Source organism: Hyperoodon ampullatus (assembly GCF_949752795.1).
Source record: "Hyperoodon ampullatus genome assembly, chromosome: 3".
In the NCBI taxonomy this organism is placed as follows: Eukaryota; Metazoa; Chordata; class Mammalia; order Artiodactyla; family Ziphiidae; genus Hyperoodon; species Hyperoodon ampullatus.
The window spans coordinates 60,707,820-60,727,151 of record NC_136916.1 but is presented as its reverse complement, the minus strand read 5'-3'; the positions used below and the strand labels follow the sequence as shown (position 1 = coordinate 60,727,151).

The 19,332-nt window shown below is 37.0% G+C and overlaps 1 protein-coding gene across 6 annotated transcripts in view; it reads right to left on the bottom strand.

Moving 5' to 3' along the window:
- Positions 1-3,124: 3,124 nt before the first annotated feature.
- The window catches only part of LRRC49 (leucine rich repeat containing 49), a gene marked incomplete at both ends in the record, with an annotated part of 132,834 nt that continues 116,626 nt past the window's right edge, over positions 3,125-19,332 (bottom strand). For all 6 annotated transcript variants that reach the window (XM_079699908.1, XM_079699905.1, XM_079699906.1 and 3 more), the window contains 3 exons: positions 3,125-3,328; positions 10,288-10,441; positions 16,950-17,059. In XM_079699908.1, coding sequence (XP_079556034.1) covers positions 3,125-3,328; positions 10,288-10,441; positions 16,950-17,059 — 468 coding nt within the window. The remainder of the gene's footprint in view (positions 3,329-10,287; positions 10,442-16,949; positions 17,060-19,332) is intronic.

Sequence of the window (19,332 nt, the reverse complement as noted above, 5' to 3'; positions counted from 1 at the left end):
CAGTATCTCTGTATTCTATTTTGCATTTTTGCCTTGCTAACTAGCCAGGTTCTTCTTTTCACTTCTTTTGTCCTTCTCTCCTTTCCTTCCTCTTCCTTTCCTTTCCTTCCTTTCTTTTCATTCTTTCATTTATTTTACTCAGATGCCAGATGCTTAAGACTAACAGTGGTTATGAATGCAGGTCCTATCTACTCTATACTGGCTGAAATACCCTTGGGTGAGGTTTTTAACCTCTCTGCCTCAGTTTTCTAATGTTCAAATAGGGGTAATAGCACATGTATATCACAGTGTGGGGAGATTAAATGAGACAATGCATGTAAAGAGCTTAGAATAATGCAAGACGCCACCCAATAAATCTTAGTTGTTGTTATGATTAGTATTAGTCAGTGGAGGAGACTATGAATCCACTGTAGTCCCTGCCCTCATCAGGAGTAGATCAGGAGCAGGGTAAGGTTTCACTGTCTCACGTGCCAGGCCTTTAGTGGAGTGAAGTTCTGGAAGTGGGGAGCCGATACCAGCACCATCCTCAAACAGTAGCACAGTTAGCTAGCCTCAGATCCAACAGCACACTTAGCAGCCATCCCCAGATGTAACAGCACACATAACAACCTAACTGCTGAACAAGAACATGGGGGACGGTATCTCGCCAGATGGCAGATACTGGACTTTTCTGTTTTTGAGGCAATATTCTGTTTCTGCTCAAGACCCCTTTTGGAAAAAAGCAATCCTTCAGAACATACTAGCCTTGAGAGTCTCAGACTGTGGGCTGTGCATCTCTTCTCCCTTCCCAAAGATCCTGGAAAGTCCCAAGTAGAGATGACAACTTGTTCCAGGGATCACCAGTTGCAACATAGGGCCCTCAGTTGATTCCAGCCACAGTAGACCGAGGTCCCCTTGTCCTTTCATCTGTGTGTAATTCTCACCCAGCAACTCCAGCAAGCATGGGTTGGGAGGAAGCTTAGCTGCAGGGGACAAGAATTATATGGGAGGACACAGCCAGTGGGAGTTTGGGACCAGGCAAAATAAGGATTCAAGTAATAGAAATCAATTGGTATGAGACAGTGGGGGTAGTCAAGAGGGGGCTCAGGTACAAAGGGATGAGAGACCAAGTGACTAAAGCTGGGGCATTAAGGAGGTTTGGTTTCAGGAACGAGAAGGCCAGAAGCAGGTGGTCTGGGCAGAGGCAGCAGTGTGTGTAGGCTTTCTGCCAAGTCAGTGTGTGCTGACCTTTGGTTCCTTAAATACCCAGGAGGATTGCGGAGGGCCAAGAATTCATGTGAATGTGAGGGTCAAGTCTCTTTAGCATCAGGGGTGGGAGGGTTAGGGGAGGAGAGGCAGCATTCAGGAAGCTAGACAGGTCATTTCTGAAACAGTCAGGCATTCACCTGCCTGGCCTTGAGCGAGCAACCATTCCCCACATGCCTGAGGAGTCACGTGTTCTTGCCTTTCCTATTTCCTAGAAGCCCACAAACAAGATATTCTTATTTCTCATCTCAACATCACCCTCAAGGTAGGTCTCATTTCTATACCAAATAAGACAGAGACCCCGGGAGAGATCACCCTTTACCGGACAGATGAGATATGGTCCATATGTTTCAATTTAGAGACAGAGGATTATCAGGAGACACTGAGTTCTTCCTGTCCTGGGGCACCAACTCTGTGGTTCAACCTGTTTCTAGAAGAAGACAAAGAACAGCTTCTTTTACTGGGTGGTCGCTGTGTGCCAGGCATTATGATAAGTGCTTTAAATGCATTATCTCATTTGATCCTCAGAACAATCTTATGAGGTAGGTACTATTATGAGGGAATTGAGGTGCAGATGGGTCACTAAACTGGGAGCTGAAGTGCTGAGATGCAAACCCAGGACAGTGAGACTTAAAAGGCTATGTTCTGAAACATGATGCTAACCTCCTAAACTTGAGCACTCCTTCTTGGGGGAGGGTGACCACGAGCTCTTAAGGATGTAGGCCTTTCTTAGAACTGCAAAGACAGCTTACCTCACTTCCTTCCGAGCATTTCCGTAGGACTTTGTTGTCCAGTAACTTCTGTTCTCATTTTCCCACATCCTGGTGGTCCTGCTGTGATAGAGTTGCCTGGTAAAATCTGAGCAAATTGGAGAATTCCTATTTATTGGTCTGTAAGGTTGTGTTTCTAAAGTTGTATCACTTCTGGCTATGGTAATGGGCTCCAAACACCCTCCTCACCAGCAGGAAGTATGACAACACCTGGCTTACATCTTATTTACCTGTTTGACCTTCAACTGGAATTAGAAAAATTAGAAACTTTCACTCATAAATCCCTAATAATTTTGAGGTACAGGTATACATGCCTACCTAAAAAAAGAGCCTTAGAATAGCTAACAACAGAAAGAAACACCATTCAGAGAAGCAGACTTAATGATTAGTCACCACATTTTACATACACTCAGGATCTCCTAAGAAAAAGCATTTTCTTCCTGTCCCAGTTTTGACTCATTTTCATATCTTCTGCCTATAGTGACCCACCAGGACCCCCTTTGGTGCCCTGAGGATGCATCCTTAGAATAATGAGGCCTCTTCCTATACAAGTGAAGAGAAGGGCTCCCACTCAGCTAAAGAGAAACATATAATAAATATGACAGTTCTGACCAGATTAAGGAGGCAAACACATTTTCTTTTAAACTAATTTATTAATAAGTTTATTCTTCACTCATAAAAAAGAACATATTTTTGGCTTTGAAATAATGACATAAAATAAAGAGGCAAGTAACTAAAAATTATCAGCTGAAAGTAGATAGAAGCAACTCATGCTGAACCATGAGCAAACACTACGTGCTTTGGGCTATAGCAGGGGCACCAGTCAAAGCAAGAACTGAAGATGTGGGGCCCATTCAAGGCCCAGGCTATCTCTAAAGACTGCTTAGTTCCCAAAGGTTGCTTGGTCAACATACATAGGAAATGACTCCTCCCTTTCCCTCTCTTTCCTTCCTAACCTTTAACTACAAGAAGAGTAGGCAATAATGCTTTGACGCTAGTCTTTCTAGTTTGTAGGATAGCGTTGTTGTTGTTTTAACATGTTTAACCTCCATATTTTCAACCTTCAAAAACATAAAACTGCAAAAATCAACTGTAACTAAAAGCCATTTTTATTTTTGGTCAGTTATCTGCTGTAGGCAAAGCTTCATATAGGAATTTTTATTGCGGATCTCCATGACTGCATCCCTAACAAGCTCAATGAACATCTGTGGCCAAAGCTTCTGCAAAGCCTCATTTTTCATGTTGATTTCTGTGGCTTCCTTCACAAGATCCTCGATATACATCTTGCAGAATTTCTTTCTTTCCTTTCTTTCCTGTTAAAAGAAAGAGCATTTTACAGTCAATCATATGTAATCCCCAAACCAAAGCAACAATTAGCTGAACCAGAGAAACTTGAAATAATCTATTCTGACCCCCACCCCTCATAGCAGGAAGACTTTCCTAGACACTCTGGACACAGAGCTCTGCTTGAGTAAAGACAGCAGCTGGGAGCTCACTTCTTTGCAGTCCACTCCCACCTCCGTGGGACAGCTCTGTTAAAAATGTATTTCTTGGCAGCTGTAGGAAGAAAACTTCTAGGTGAACTAATATGAAACCCATTTGCTAATTGTGGGGGGAAATAAAGCTTTTAAACTACAGTTAAGAAAAGTGTTTCTTTATTGGAGTCACTGGATCATAACAACTATTTCTTCATTGATAGACTTTCTCCTTTCTCAGTGAAAGTAGTTTACTTCGCACAAATTAACTGAATGCATAGATTCATGACTTCTAGTAGTAAATATATCAGGGCACTGAGGCTGACACTCTTAATTAGTATGAGGTCAGTTAATATCCATATACATATTTGAAATATCCATACTCTGAATTCACTCTGTATTTTAGGAAAGCATGTAGTGATGCATTACACTGACTTATGTGGCCAAGACCATTTGGACAAAGTTGGGGAAAAGTGTACAAGGAGGAAGAGGACATATATACAAGCCTGGGACCCAGAACTTGGCCTTCAGAAGAGATAGTGTTCCCACTCAACTTCTGGGTCTGGCAGTCTGCAAATGAAAAACCTGGGTTCAAAACACAACAGAGGAAGTTTTGGGCCCGAGGCTACTGGGGCACTGGGCCTCAATATCATCCTAGAGGCTGAAACAAAGCCATTTTGATTAATGCAAGAATTCAACATTTATTTCGGCTGTTGATACTTTTAGAGTATCTAGGCATGATGATGGAAAGTGCCATAATATATATGGAAAAAAATCAATTGAATAGATCAGATAATCAGAATTATAGAAGAAGCAATTCACATAAATGGAGGAAGAAAGAAATAATAAATGTCAATGAGTCAATAGGTTTAACTACTTGGAAAAGGATATACTGAAACCTCCAACTCAAATCAAAACACCAAAATAATTTAAAAATAGTTAAATTTAAAATATCAACAAATATTGCCTTTAAAATCACACTACAGAGATTTGTAATCACAAGGAATATGCTTACATTATAATGTTAAGTGGAAAAAGAAAAATACAAGATGAAGTTTTGATAGAGGTTGGGTTACATAAGTGTATGTATTTGTCAAAACTTAGCAACTGTACTCCTAAGATTTACATTTCATTGTATATAAATTTTACCTCAAAATAAGAAACTATATGAAATACTGAACACTAATGATCTGTATGCTGAATCATTTAGGGAGAGGTGTGGTAATGTGTGCAATTACTTTAAAATAAATTTAAAAAATAAGGTGGATTGTTGATGGATAGAGGATGGGTAAATGCATAGATAAGTGACAAAGCAAGTACACTGTACAGTACAATACTAAGAGTAGAATTTAGGTTTGGGTATTGGGTGTTTACTGTAAAATTCTTTCAAATTTGTTGTATGTTTGAAATTTTCATTTAAAAGTTACAAAAATATATAGAAAATTAATTTAAAAATATACTGAAGTGTCATTAAAATTGTCTTTGGGTATTGAGACAATGAGTATTTTTTGCTCCTTTTTTCTATTTCTCTTCCTTTTCCAAATTTTTACAGTTTATAAAACAACAAAATAAATGTTTTAGATTCTTGATTAATTAATATAAATTAACGGTGAGTCCCAAGTGTCACTAACTTCCTCTAACAGAGGCATATTTTGGAAATTTTCCTATGACATATAAGATTTCTCTAAGTAATCACTCACCATTCAGGGATCAACAAGCTGATCTGATTTAGTTCATGTGCTAAAAACAATAGGTCATGAATTGACCTATCATAAAAATATGTACAGATTTTGATGGGCAATAAATAACAAACGGTTCCAGCTGGCGACTTCTCTGGTGAACCTAACTTCACTAACTCTGAAATATAGTCTGGGACTTAGTCACCTGCACTAAGTTAGCTTGTTGATGAGAACAGCATTTAGCTGCTCCCTTTTAACACTCAGTAAATCTGGGCTACAAAGGGACTACCAGGAAGAAAGACAAATGTGAATCCAGATATCAATAACTAAAAGGAGCAATATTTTACAATGGGCAATGTATTTACACAAGTAGAAGACCTCTCTTACAGATTTCTAAGCTTCTGAAAAATTGGTTTTTAATTTTAAAAAAAGTTCTAGCTGCAGGGGCTGGAAAAATTTTATAGTAATAAGGGATAACAAAAATTTAAAGAATTTTTAAATGATGAATTTTGTTAAATAATTTATACATAATACAAATTAAACTTTTCATAATTGGCATAGTGCAATTTTTGGTCATTTAAAATTTCCTGCTATAGTTTCTTCCATGACTTATTTATAAACATGCTGATACAGAATTTTATTATAATAACCCTTAACTTAGTAAATGTGTTTGAAAGCATCTTTACTTCATCATTTCTTCTCTCCTCTAAGCCAATTACCCTGTCTCTCCATACAGTATACTCTAAAACTCATCAGGTGTCTGCCAGGACGGCTCACTCTGCATGTCCAGAATGATCCTGTTAAGAGCACATTAGAGATACCTCTCTTGCCCTGACCTGTCAAGAAGTTGTTGCTCTTTGAATAATGCTTTTTCCATTCTCAAATGCTTTCATATCCTTATTTTTTTTCTAGCCCACAGTATCCCTGTGCAGGGTTATAAATCAAGTATTTTACAAGTTCAATCCTGATGAGGTGAACTCTACACAATACTGTTTATATTATTTCATTGAACTAAAATTTTGTTGTCATGAAGACAGAAAAAAAAGTAGGTCAAAGGTAGATTTGTTATAGAGTTACGCTAACTATAATGGTACTTTATAGGAATTTAATCCATATCTCCATTTTATAAATGGGAAACTAGGGTCAACAGAGGTTGAGAGACTTGCTCAGGATTAGACATCATCTACTAATATTAACCTAGAGAAAACTCTAGTCTAGTCCTTGTAGAACCTGCAGTCTAGTTGGAGAGATGGCCTACACATGTTAAAAGCTTAACTGAAAGAAATGAAACAGTAAATAAGTACTGAATGAGATGTTTAGACGGCAAATACAATCATTGTTCAAAGAAGCGAGAACCCTTTGTGCTGGGGTGGTCAAGAAGACTTCAGGAAACAGCATGATATACTGTGAAAGAAGCCAAGGTCAGGAGTCAGAAGGTCTGAGTTCTAGAGGCAGTTCAGTCAGGATCTCACCATGTGAGCCTCAGTAGTTCACCTAAGTTTCCAGTTTTCCTTACCTGTCTAAGAACATGACTAGATTCTTTAAAGTCCCTTTCAGCTCTCCGTCCATCTTAAATCTTTTTTTTTTTTTTTAAGATGTTGGGGGTAGGAGTTTATTAATTAATTAATTTATTTTTGCTGTGTTGGGTCTTCCTTTCTGTGCGAGGGCTTTCTCTAGTTGTGGCAAGCGGGGGCCACTCTTCATCGCAGTATGCAGGCCTCTCACTATCGTGGCCTCTCTTGTTGCGGGGCACAGGCTCCAGATGCGCAGGCTCAGTAGTTGTGGCTCATGGGCCTAGTTACTCCACGGCATGTGGGATCCTCCCAGGACAGGGCTTGAACCCATGTCCCCTGCATTAGCAGGCAGATTTTCAACCACTGCGCCACCAGGGAAGCTCCTTAAATCTTTTTTAGAATGAGTCAGGAGGTTGAATGAACAACTACCAAGCAACAGAATTATACATGTCATATGTATAATGAAAGGGTCTGCTTACCCTGATTTGTGAGAAACTTACTTCAAGTAATTCCTTTAACAACTCAGGATATACAGAGGAGAGAGAACGAGCACTTTGTGTTGCAGTGATTTAAATATTTTTTAAGAAGTGGTGAATGCTAGGTTGTGAGTCAAGAGAAAGTGATTAAGGGACATGGGCAAGGTCTTTCAGGCAATAAATAAGTGGTAGAATCATGGGCTCAAATCCAAGTCTCCTAATGGTGTAGTATTCTTTCTAGAATGTTATGTGGCTTCAGGTTTTTTCTTTTCCCTTTGATATTTCTCAGAACAGTAGTCAACATTCGCTGTCTTTACTTCTTGATTGCTTATTTACTGCTCAAATCAGGACTCTGCTTATATGACTCCACTGAAACTACCCCTGTTTTGAATAAAAATAACTTCTACTGCCAAATTTATCAAATTTTTCCCCTCTAGTTTATGCCTTTGGGATTTTAGAAAATCATAGCCTACCCAATCAAGGTCATAATTTCATCTATTTTTTAAATGAAAACTTTAAAGTTTTGCTTTTCATACTTGGGTTATTTGATATGGAGTTAATTTTTCTTGTGTGGTGTGAAGTAGGGGGTCTGTATTTATTTCTAATTTGATATTCCATTTCCTCAGTAGCATTTGTTAGATAGTCTGTCTGTACTAGTCTGCAATACCTGCTATCTGTATAAAGTTTTCCTATATACATGGGATAGTTCTGGCTATTTTGTCCATGGGTCTATGTATCTATTCCTATACTGCCTTAATTACTACAGCTATCTATCCAATTTCTAATTATCCTATTTATTGAGTTGAAAAAATTAGTGACAGATGTTGAATTGTATGAAATGCCTTGTATGAAATCTATAGAAATAAACACAAATTTTTACCTTAGATCTATTAATAATTTACTGATATCAAATATTTCTCACATTCCTAGACTAAACCGTACTTGGCTGTAATGTTTCATTATTCATTTAATGTTCTGCTGTATTTTACTTGATATAATTTTTTTAAGGATTTTTGCATCATCAATATTCTTAGGTATTTGGTCTGGCTTTTCTTTTTCTGTGCAGTCCTGGAAGGTTTGGATTCAATGTTACACTGTCTGACTTTAAAAAGTGAAAAAGTTTTCCTTTTTCTTAATACTCTTGAACAATTCAAGAATTATTGGAATTGTCTGTTCCTTAAAGAGTTGGTAGATTTCTCTATGAAACTGTTCTTGTTTTGCAAGCAGCTCTTTGATATTTTTCTAAATGTCTTTTATTGAAATCAGTATTAATTTTTGACTCCTAGAACTGACTGTTTTCAGGAAGACAAGGATTCATAATCCTGCCTGCTTGGCTTTCATTTTCCCTTTTCGCAACATCAGGAAGCTCCTATTTGCCAAGGGATTAAATTCAATCTCTTTCCCCTCTTACTACCTTCCCAGTCTCATCTTTTAACACCATCTACCTCAGTCTCTGTGCTTCAACAACAGTGAACTGCTTGAAGTTCCTGGCCCTCTCCTTATCTAATTTATGCTTCCATGTCTTTTATTCATACTGTGCTATTTCCTAGAAATGCCCTTTTCCCTTTATCATATAGCTATATTTTATCCTTTAAGATTTCAGGAAGCTTCTTCTCTAGAAAGCCTCTCTTGACCAGGATAAGCTATCCCTCTTCTACTCTCTTGACATAGTGATTTACATTTATCCCTGCACATGTCTATCTCCCCCATTAGAACGTGAGATCCATGAGGATAAGCACAGTGACTTCTTACAGCCCAAGTATTATGTGCGATCGGTGCTCAACAAATGATTTTTGAATGAATGAAAGTATGACTGTAGAGAGGACTTCAAGGAACTGACTTCAAGTATTTGAAGAGTTTTCATAAGAAAGACTTGTTCTCTTTTCTACATAAGGCAATAATACTAGGATCACTAACTGAAAGTTATTAGGAGGCAGATTTCAGCTTAACATGGGTAAGAATTTCTTCACTGTTAGAGTTGTTCAGTGATATACAGCTACCTCATGAAGCAGTAACCTTTCTTGCACCAGAAGGATTTAAAGCAGAATCTGAACATTTTTCAGGATGCTATAAAAATATTGTTGCACTGAGTTCTCAAGTATTTTTCAAGCTATAATCCTTAGAGCCCTATGGGTTCCAAAAAGATGCTTCAGGACTGGGGGTGAGGTGAGGGAAAGGAAAAGAATAGAAGATCCAATCAAATAAAGCTCTGAACTCCATCTACAACAAGAACAGCTCTGCTGTTTTGCTTTCTTTTGAAATGCTGAGTTTTCCAGCTACAATATGGTTTGAATAAAGAATCTCACAGCTGTTATAAAACATTTGAAAAATGTTTGGCCATTTTATGTATATGTATATATACCCACACCATATATATATATATATATATATATATATATGTGTGTATATATATATATATATATATATACACACACACACACACACACACCACTTAGTCCCCTCAAAATCTCTTGTAGAATTTTAACTTTCTATTGTTATTTAGATGACTTATTTCTTCAGCTTTCTCTGAGTTCCATCAAGGCAGGCACTGCATGGTTTTCTTCTGTGTAGTTCTGCAGTACCCTAACACAATATTCCCTCAGTAAAATTCTGAATACATAAAGGAATAAAGAATTGGTTCCAGCTTTTCTGTCTAAATAGCTACAGTGGAAACAGAATAGGTTAAAATTATGTGACTAAGAACACAGAAGGTAATGGTGTAGGAGAATAAAATAGTGAATTAAAACATCAAGGACCTAGGCAAAAAGAACAGAAATGGAGGTTCTGCTGTGTCCTCTGCCAGTCTGGCACAGGCTAGTTAAGTACTCAGAGCAAGCCTATATCAGTTTTCTTAATTCAGAGAGATCTGGACCTATTTTGGTCTAGATTTTTGGTACCTACTTCTTTTGAACATTTTTTTTTCTGCTTAAATATATTGAAACTATAGGTTCTGCTTCTCCCTAATGCCTTGGTGCCTACTGTCCCCAGCTCTGTATATAAGGCTGGCTAACATTCCAGAACAAAAAAAGGTTATCCTAACTGATTACGAGAGAAACATACAACTCCCAAGTCTCAAGCCATTTGGGATTTATCCAGACAATAGGTTCCAAAGATAATGATAGTTTTACCTCTAGCTTTTCATTATAAAAGTCTCTTGTGGTATAATTTAGTGTAGCACGATTTGTGCTTTCTCCCACAAGTCTCTTACTATCGTTATTTTCTTCATTGACAATACCAGGTTTTTTCCCTTTCGTTTCTAGAAGATACTGGAATTGCTTCTTCCTGTAGAAAGACAGTAAAGAGATTTAGAGAGTTACTTATGTGATTTGTGAAAATATGTCTAGTTTTTGTTGACTTTAGAGGGTAGCATATGCTTTTTTGAATATCTGTTTTATGAGTTTGAGTTTTTTTAAGTCAGTTCACTACCCCAATCTCTCTACTAATTAAGCTACACAACTCAAATTCTTTTGTTTCACAACTACCAATCATCAACATAAACATGTCTCAAGCATTTTTAAAGTGAAAAAACTCTAAAAAAAAAACAATATAAAACTTAAAGAATCACAGAGGACCAACCCTAATTACACATGTAGTAGACCAAACTTTTAAAGTCTTTATATCCCATAAAACATATGTTAGTTACACATCTTATAAATCACACAAATAGTTCATGATTCTATTATGCAGCTCAGTAGTATTACCCATAGCTAGAAATGGAATGGAGGGACTCCCCTGGTGGCGCAGTGGTTAAGAATCCGCCTGCCAATGCAGGGGACATGGGTTCGATGTCTGGTCTGGGAAGATCCCATATGCTGCAGAGCAACAAAGCCCGTGCGCCATAACTACTGAGCCTGAGCTCTAGAGCCCGCGGGTCACAACTACTGAGCCTGTGCGCCACAACTACTGAAGCCCATGTGCTTAGAGCCCATGCTCCACAAAAAGAGAAGCCACCACAATGAGAAGCACACGCACGGCAATGAAGAGTAGCTCCCGCTCACCACAACTAGAGAAAGCCTGCGTGCAGCAAAGAAGACCCAATGCAGCCAAAAATGCATAAATAAAATAAATAAATTTATATTTTAGAAAAAAAGAAATGGAATGGAATACTGGTTTAAGTTTGGGTAAAAACAAAACACAAAAAACACAAAAACCTCTAAATGTTATCATATCAGGGTAAGATCTTATTAGGAGGTAAATAATTTAACAGGAAGTTTCGTTTGATTATGAAGAACAGAAACAGTGCTCATAGCATCACTTGCAGACCCATAAGCCTAGAATTCCAGAGGACTGCAACTCATCCTTCATGAAGGTCACTTTCTGGTTTCTACCACTTAGCGTGTCTCTCAGGGAAGTGATATAAATACTTTACTATGAACTGTGAACTGAAGATTGGGAGCAGAAAAGGAATATATCTTTTAAAAATGTCTTCCTTTCCCCAATTTAAGAGTATAACACAACTGTTTTAGAAATTATAAGGGGTACGCATTTTGAAAAGTATAAAAAAGTAGAGTAAAATCACCCATAAGTCTATAGCATATAAATCTATGTAAATCATTAACATTGTTCACATTAGACATATTTCTTTGCAGGCTTTTTCTATAAATTTTTGTAAAAAGTTAAGATCATAATTGTAAAGCAATTATACTCCAATAAAGATGTAAAAAAAAAGATCATATTAAACATCCAGTTTTGTATACTGTTTTTGCTTAATGGTATATAATAAACATTTTCTATGTTCTTAAAATTAATATTTTAATGAATGAATAAAATTCAATTGTGATGTATATCAATTTAAATAATCGGTCCCTTTTACTGGGTATTTCAGTAGCATAATTTTCTCATTCTTATAAAGAAGAAAGTAACATATAGGTATTTATCTGCATTTATTTTATTGATTTTTAACTACAAAAGCAATATACAAATTATCCATCACTTTTATTAGTCTTTTCAAATAATCAATTTTCATTAATTATGGGTTGTTTTTTTTTTGCACGTTATGCGGGCCTCTCACTGTTGTGGCCTCTCCCCTTGCGGAGCACAGGCTCCGGACGCACAGGCTCAGCGGCCACGGCTCACGGGCCCAGCCGCTCCGTGGCATGTGGGATCTTCCCGGACCGGGGCACGAACCCGTGTCCCCTGCATCGGCAGGCAGACTCTCAACCACTGCGCCACCAGGGAAGCCCTAATTATGTTTTTAATGTCATTATTTCTTTTCTTTAACTTGCTTTAGGATTATTTTGCTATTGTTTTCCTAACTTCTTTAGATAAATGTTTAGCTCATTCATTTTCAGTCTTTTTTCTTTCCTAATGTACCCATTTCAGGGCTAAAATATTTCCATTTAGCACCCCTGTAACTTGATCTCACAAGTTTTGAAATGTGGTATTTTTATTACATTTCAGTTCAAGGTCGTTTCAAAATTACATTATAAAATTGTCTTCAACTTGTAGGTTATTTAGAAATGCATTAATTTCCAAATACATGGGGATTTCCTAGTTAACATTTGTAACTGAGTTAAAGTTTAATTGCATTTTGAACGGAGAGCATAGTCCATGTAAATCCTTTGGAATCTGTTAACATCTGCTTTCTGGATAGTATTTGATCAATTATTATAAATATCCCATGTATGCTTGAAAATAATTTGTGTTCTGCAGTTGTTTGGGGTAATGTTCTCTAAATGGCTAAGTCAAGTTTGTTAATCATATTGTTCAAGTATTTTACATCCTTTTTCTATTAATTAATCAGAGGTATATTAAAACTTCCCACTGCAGCTGTGGGCTTGCAGTAATGTCAATTTTTGGTTTATAAGTTTTTAAGGCTAAGCTTATAGGTTGCAGACAAATTAAATTAGCAAATTGATATTTCTGGTGAATTGAACCTGTTATCATTTGAAATGATCCTCTTTATTTCTAGTATTGCTTTTAACCTTAGTTTATTTAGTCCTCAATGGCTACTTTGTTTTTATTTGGTTAGTATTGATGTTGTTTATCTTTTACCACTTTTCTACTTTCAAACTTTATGTAACCTTATGTTTCAGATGTGTCTCTTTTCAACAACATACAGTTGAACTTTTTTAAAAAAATTGAGTCTGACAATCTTTGACTTTTAACCAGAACAATTAGTACATTTGTATTTTATCATTGAGGTAGATTTGGTCATAATTAATGGCTCCCTTGAATCCATGCCCTTTACAATATTATTTCACAGTTAGGTAAGTATACCTCCGAGCCTCTTAAATCTTGCCCTGTGACTGTGACCAACAGAATGTGGGAAATCATGGTGTACCAGTTCTTAGCCTAGGCCTCAAGGGGCCTCGCGTGTTTCTGCGCTCTCTTCAAACCCTGCCTTTGCCATGAAAACAAGCCCAGGAAGATTTCTGGTACATGAAAGACCATGTGGAGCAGAGACAAGTTGTCCTAAGTAAGGTCTTTCTAGACCAGCTTACAACCTCTCAGACCCCCCAAAAGTGAGAGAGCTTAGGGAAGATCTGCAGAGCTGCCTATCCAACCCTCAGGTGACTGCAGATGCATGAGGTCCCGAGCTGAGAGCAGAAGAAGCACCCAGCTGACCTATAGACTCAGTGGGAAAATGTTTCTTGTTTTAAGTCACTGAGTCTTGGTACAAGTATAATTGCTGATATACTAGTATTTAGGTTAAATCTAACATTTTATTTTCTTTCAATTTGACCAAATATTCTATGTTTCTTTTCCTTTTTTTCTTCTCCCCACTTCTCACCCCTGCCCTGACCTTACTTGTTTGGAAGCTATATACTCTTTTATTCTTTGGTTACCAAAGAAATTACAACATGCACTCTTAACTTATTAACATTTAAACTTAATTACTATATCTTCATCCTAGATAATACAAGGACCTAGAAAACTATAATTCCATCTACCCCTCCCAATATATATACTACTGTTGTAGTGTATTTTAATTCTACATTTTAAAATCTCACAATATTATTATTGTTGTTTTATATAGTCAATGTTCATTTAGTTTTATCCCACAAATTTAATACTTTCCTTGCTCTTCAGCTCTTCCTGCACCTCAGAATTTCTATCTGGGATCAGTTTCTTTCTGCCTTAATTATAGGCGTTATCATTTACTGAAGGAATACCGATGGGAAATCTCTTAAGTTTTGTTTTTATTATTTTGTTTTAAAATGTCTTTATTTCACCTTCATTCATTTTTTTAAGGTTTTTATTTTAATTTACTTATTAAAAATTTTTTTTTTTGGCTGTGTTGGATCTTCGTTGCTGTGCGTGGGCTTTCTCTACTTGCCATGAGCAGGGGCTACTCTTCGTTGCGGTGTGTTCTCTTGTTGCGGAGCACAGTCGCTAGGAGTGCAGGCTTCAGTAGTTGTGGCACAAGGGCTCAGTAGTTGTGGCTCGTGGGCTCTAGAGAGCAGACTCAGTAGTTGTGGCGCATGGGCTTAGTTGCTCCGTGGCATGTGGGATCTTCCCAGACCAGGGCTCGAACCCGTGTCTCCTGCATTGGCAGATGGATTCTTAACCACTGTGCCACCAGGGGAGTCCCTTTCACCTTCATTCTTAAAAGATTTTTTTGCCTGTATGGAATTCTAGCTTGGTAATTAATTTACTTCAGTATATTGAACACATTCATTACCCTGTCTTCTGGCTTCCACTGTTGCTGTTATGAAGTCAACTGTTGATGTGCACTCCTTTGAAGATAACCTCTCTTTTCCTGGGTGTTGAAAAATTTTTACTTTATAGTCAGTGTTCTATGATGTGACTAGGTGTAGATTTCTTTTAATTTAACAAACTTGGAATGGATGAGTTTATTTAATGTGTAGATTAGTGTATTTCATCAATTCTGAAAAAATTCTTTGCTGTTATCTCTATCCCATGCTCTCTATTGTGCCTTTTTGAAACTCCAAACATACGTTAAATCTTCTAAGTCACTCCATCTTCAAATTTCTTAACCATTTTTCCATATATTGTTCTTTTTCCTTTGTTCTGCATTTTGCAAAATCTTCTCTGGTTTATTTCCCAGTTTACTGATTCTCTTTTCAGGTGCGTCTAATTGGCTGTTAAACCTCTTAATTAAGCTTTAATAATTATGCTTATTATATTTTTCATTTATAGAAGTTCCTTTAGTTTCCCTTCAAATCTGATGGATCACTTTTTAAAAATTCCCTGTTTTCTCCAGATATTTTCAACCTTGTTTTTGATAACATGAAATATTGATATATTAGGCATAGTCATTTTATAATCTATAAGTGATAATGCCCAATCTAAATTATTTGTGGGTCTGTTTCTGTGGTCTATTTTTTTCCTGCTAGTTCTTATACATGGTGCCTTATTTCCTTGTGTGCTTGGCTATTTAAAAAAAATTCTTTTCATTGTGTGCTGGTCATTGTCCTTAAAAATTATCTGTGGGGATTATCTGAGATAGGATGATAGTAACTTCCTCCAGACACAAGGTGCATTTGTTTTTACCAGGTATCTAGAGATAGTAATGTTTAAATTTTAAAATTATTTTAAACTATGCATGTATTATAAACTCAGGCTGAAAATTTACCTGAAGATTGGCTTTGGTTATAATTTCTTAGAGACAACTCTGCCCCTTTTCTCCTCACACCAATGCAATCAGAACTGAACTAAGTGGGGAAGTAAGCACACAAGATACCCATTTTGTTGGTATAGATTATAGTAGGGTAGCATGGCTCTGGAGCCAAGTTTTGGGGAGGGGAATGGGGAATTTCCTGATCCTCAAAGTAAAAAGTGGTATGATCCTGGAGGTCGAGGTCAGGACAAGCCTCCTGATCACCCAGCTCCCAGACTATAGCAAAGGTAGCAGTTTCCTTGGTGGACTGGTTCCGTGGTATCATTCTGAGATCCTTTCCAGGCCCAGTCTAGAGACTGCTTCCCTATTCCTTCCAATGATTCTGTAGATAACTAATTTCTTATATATCAATTGTTTTCTCCTTACTTTAGCCAGAATGAATTATCTATAACTGAACCATGACTAACACACCATCTTTGACTTTTCTCCTTCTATCTATGCCACATCCCGTCAGTCAGTGTTTTCTGTCAGGTACACGCCTTCTAAGTATTTTTCAAATTATCCTCTTCTCCATTCTCACTGTCTTAGTTCAGACCCTTATAATCTCTCTCGTGGACTACAGACTAGCCTATTGATTGCTCTCCATTCCTTCCATCTCTGTCCTCTTAAATGGCAGCCTTCCTAGAACATGAATCTAATCACAGATTCTTGTGCTCAATTACAAAGCACAGTATTCAGTTTTGTTTTTCATGGATTTCTGGGCTCTTCAAAATCAGATCACAATCAGTCTTTCTACCTTCATCTCCTATCACAATTCGCAATCATCCTATGCTCCAATTATATTGAACTATTCATGATTCCTTATGCCTTTGCAGATCTCTTTCCCTCATACCCTGTACCTGAAAATACTCCTATGTATTCCTGAAGAACTAGAAAAATGTTACCTCCTTTGTGAAGCCTTCACCAATGTTTTTCCAAAATGTAGTGTCTCCTATGCTCCTAGAGCCCTCTCTTATAGCATCTGAAATGTCTTTAACTTACTAGCTCATAAGTTAGCAAGTTAATTTATTAGCTTATAAGCCACACAAGAGCAAGAACTTTGTCTTATTCATCTTTATACCTCCAACACTTTGGAGAGGGCCAGACACAAAACAAATTTAGGATATTTGTGGGATGAATAAATAGCACAATTAAGAGGTGTGTGGAATATATTTCTTTTTCTAGTGCAACTGTACTTCTATAAAAACTATAGATATTAAAGGTTACCTGGCATCACCCAGAATTGAAATCAGATGGTACTGGGGTAATTCAGAAGATGCTACATGTGCTAGGATTCCAAAGAGCCTTTCAGCCATTATCATATCATTTTGAGTCACCTGAAGAGATATGAAGGAGAAGGGTCAAAAATGACATTGCCTCTTAGCTTGATATAACTAACATAATTCCAAAGAAATTTCCAGAGTAAATATTTTCTTTTAGTCCAGAAAAATACATTCTCCTGGGCTGTAGGAGGAGAGTGAATTCTCATTGATATTTCTCTTTCTTCCTTGCACTTGATTAAAATGAAGATGTATTGATACAAATGTGGCCCATGGTGATGGATGATGGCTGGGAAGTGAGGAGTTAGCTCTGACTTAGAAGCCATGGTTCCTAAGGATTATACTTGAGACACCTTAAATTCTTAATGAATTTTTTCAAAAATCCTATAGCTTCTTTGAGTAGAATGATTTAGGGGGAAAAGTGTCAATGGAATAGATTGACTTTAATAATGTGTCAAATGTAAGACAAGGTGTTGTTCATACCTTGTTCCTAAAAGGATAGTTTTGTCCCTTTCTGAGGGAATGAACACTGGATTAGGAAAGGCACTCCTATTCATTCTGAAATTTTGTCCGTCTTTCTCCCCACAAGGAATAATCTGTCACAGATATATTCCCCATGAGGGCTCATTCCTATGTTAACCAAGAAACTACTAAAAGCAGGGCTTGTATTAATATATGGGTATATTTTTTAATATAAAATTAGGTTGCTTGCATTTTAAATACTATTAGATTGTCAATATAATGCAGTGGTTCCCAATCAGGGGCCCTTTTGTCCCCTAGGGAACATTTGGCAATGTCTGGAGATGATTTTGATTTATCGTAACTGGTGGAGGGGTGCTACTAGCATCTAGTGGGTTGAAGACAGGGATGCCGTTAAATGTCCTACAATGCACAGGACAGTTCCCAGTATAAAGACTTACCTGATCCAAAATCTCAACAGAGTATTTGAGGTTGAGAAACCCTGGTATAGTTAAATTTTGCATTTTTAAAAACTTTATTCTTTACACTAGCTATAATACACTACACAGGAATTTCTGGAAAATAAATCCATAATTCACAAGCATCTTATACACATGAATCAGTTCAGACTGACTCTTTCCCTTCCCTTCCCTAGACTTTCACAGTTAACGAGGCTGCTGCTCCCTGGAATCCATCCTTCAGCTGACAACTAAGTTGTTTGGTCTAATATAGTCACCTAGTGGCCAGTGCCGGGCACTACTCCATCTTTTCCTCTTGATGCTCATAATTCAATTTAAGTCTCCTCAAGCAATATCATTCTCTCTTTTACAAAGAGAAGTAAAAATATAGTATAACATTATTATATATTGTCAAGGATGAGATAAGCAGTTTTAGTTTAGGTCTTTTATTAAAGGGTCAAATATCCCTGGCATTGACATTTTCGGAACTTTAAATCAGAATAAATTACATTGGTTCTTTCTCATTCTTCTCTACTTTATACAATTATATTATACTATTACTTCCTATCTCAAGGTTTTATAATAATTATTACATCTCCAGTAGTGATCCACATTTGGGTAAATACACTATTTAGGGTTAATTGAGATAACGATTTGGCCATTAATGAGGGAGAATTACTCACCCATAGCAAAAATAACTATTCTGCTTCCAGTGTAGGCTAGGTTTGGAAACTTTTGGAACTAATTATTAGATCTGACCAGTGACTCACAGCCTCTCTGGGGAAGTACCAAGAGGGTACGTAAAGCTGAAACAAATCTCTTGAGAACTAGCTAGAGAAATTAATAGTCATCTGAAGGTCCCAGGTTTGCCCTACATCTTCAACAGATGGCTGATATTGTGGTCATGGGCCTATCACGGTTGATGCAAATTTCATATGGCTTTTGTACAATGACCCAGAGACCTCCAGTCTCCTAATGGTATGCTGTAGTTTTGGAGTTTTAGGCTAGAGTTACTTACAGTGTATCAGCTGCAGGGAAATACAGTTGCTATTACCACCATGCTAGCAAAGTTGATTATAGTTCATCTTACAATAAGGAGGTCTGAATTTTAAGAGATAATCACAATAATACTAACAGCATATTAAAGATTTTTTCCTTTAGAGGATTATTTAAATTCAGTTCTGGAATTCCACAGTAGAGGAAGAAGCATAGTTTCTCTCTTTTCTTCCAAAGTAATATTTAAAGAGAACATGATCTTTGGATAGCTGGGGGATTAACCCTGTGACAAGCTTAGCAGAATCAATCTGAAAAATAACTCTTTACTAATAATTTTCCAGTTATTCAGGCTCCAGGCACAATGCAGATATTCCAAAAGCATTTGCTACAAACTATTAACAAAGCAGTCCAGACATT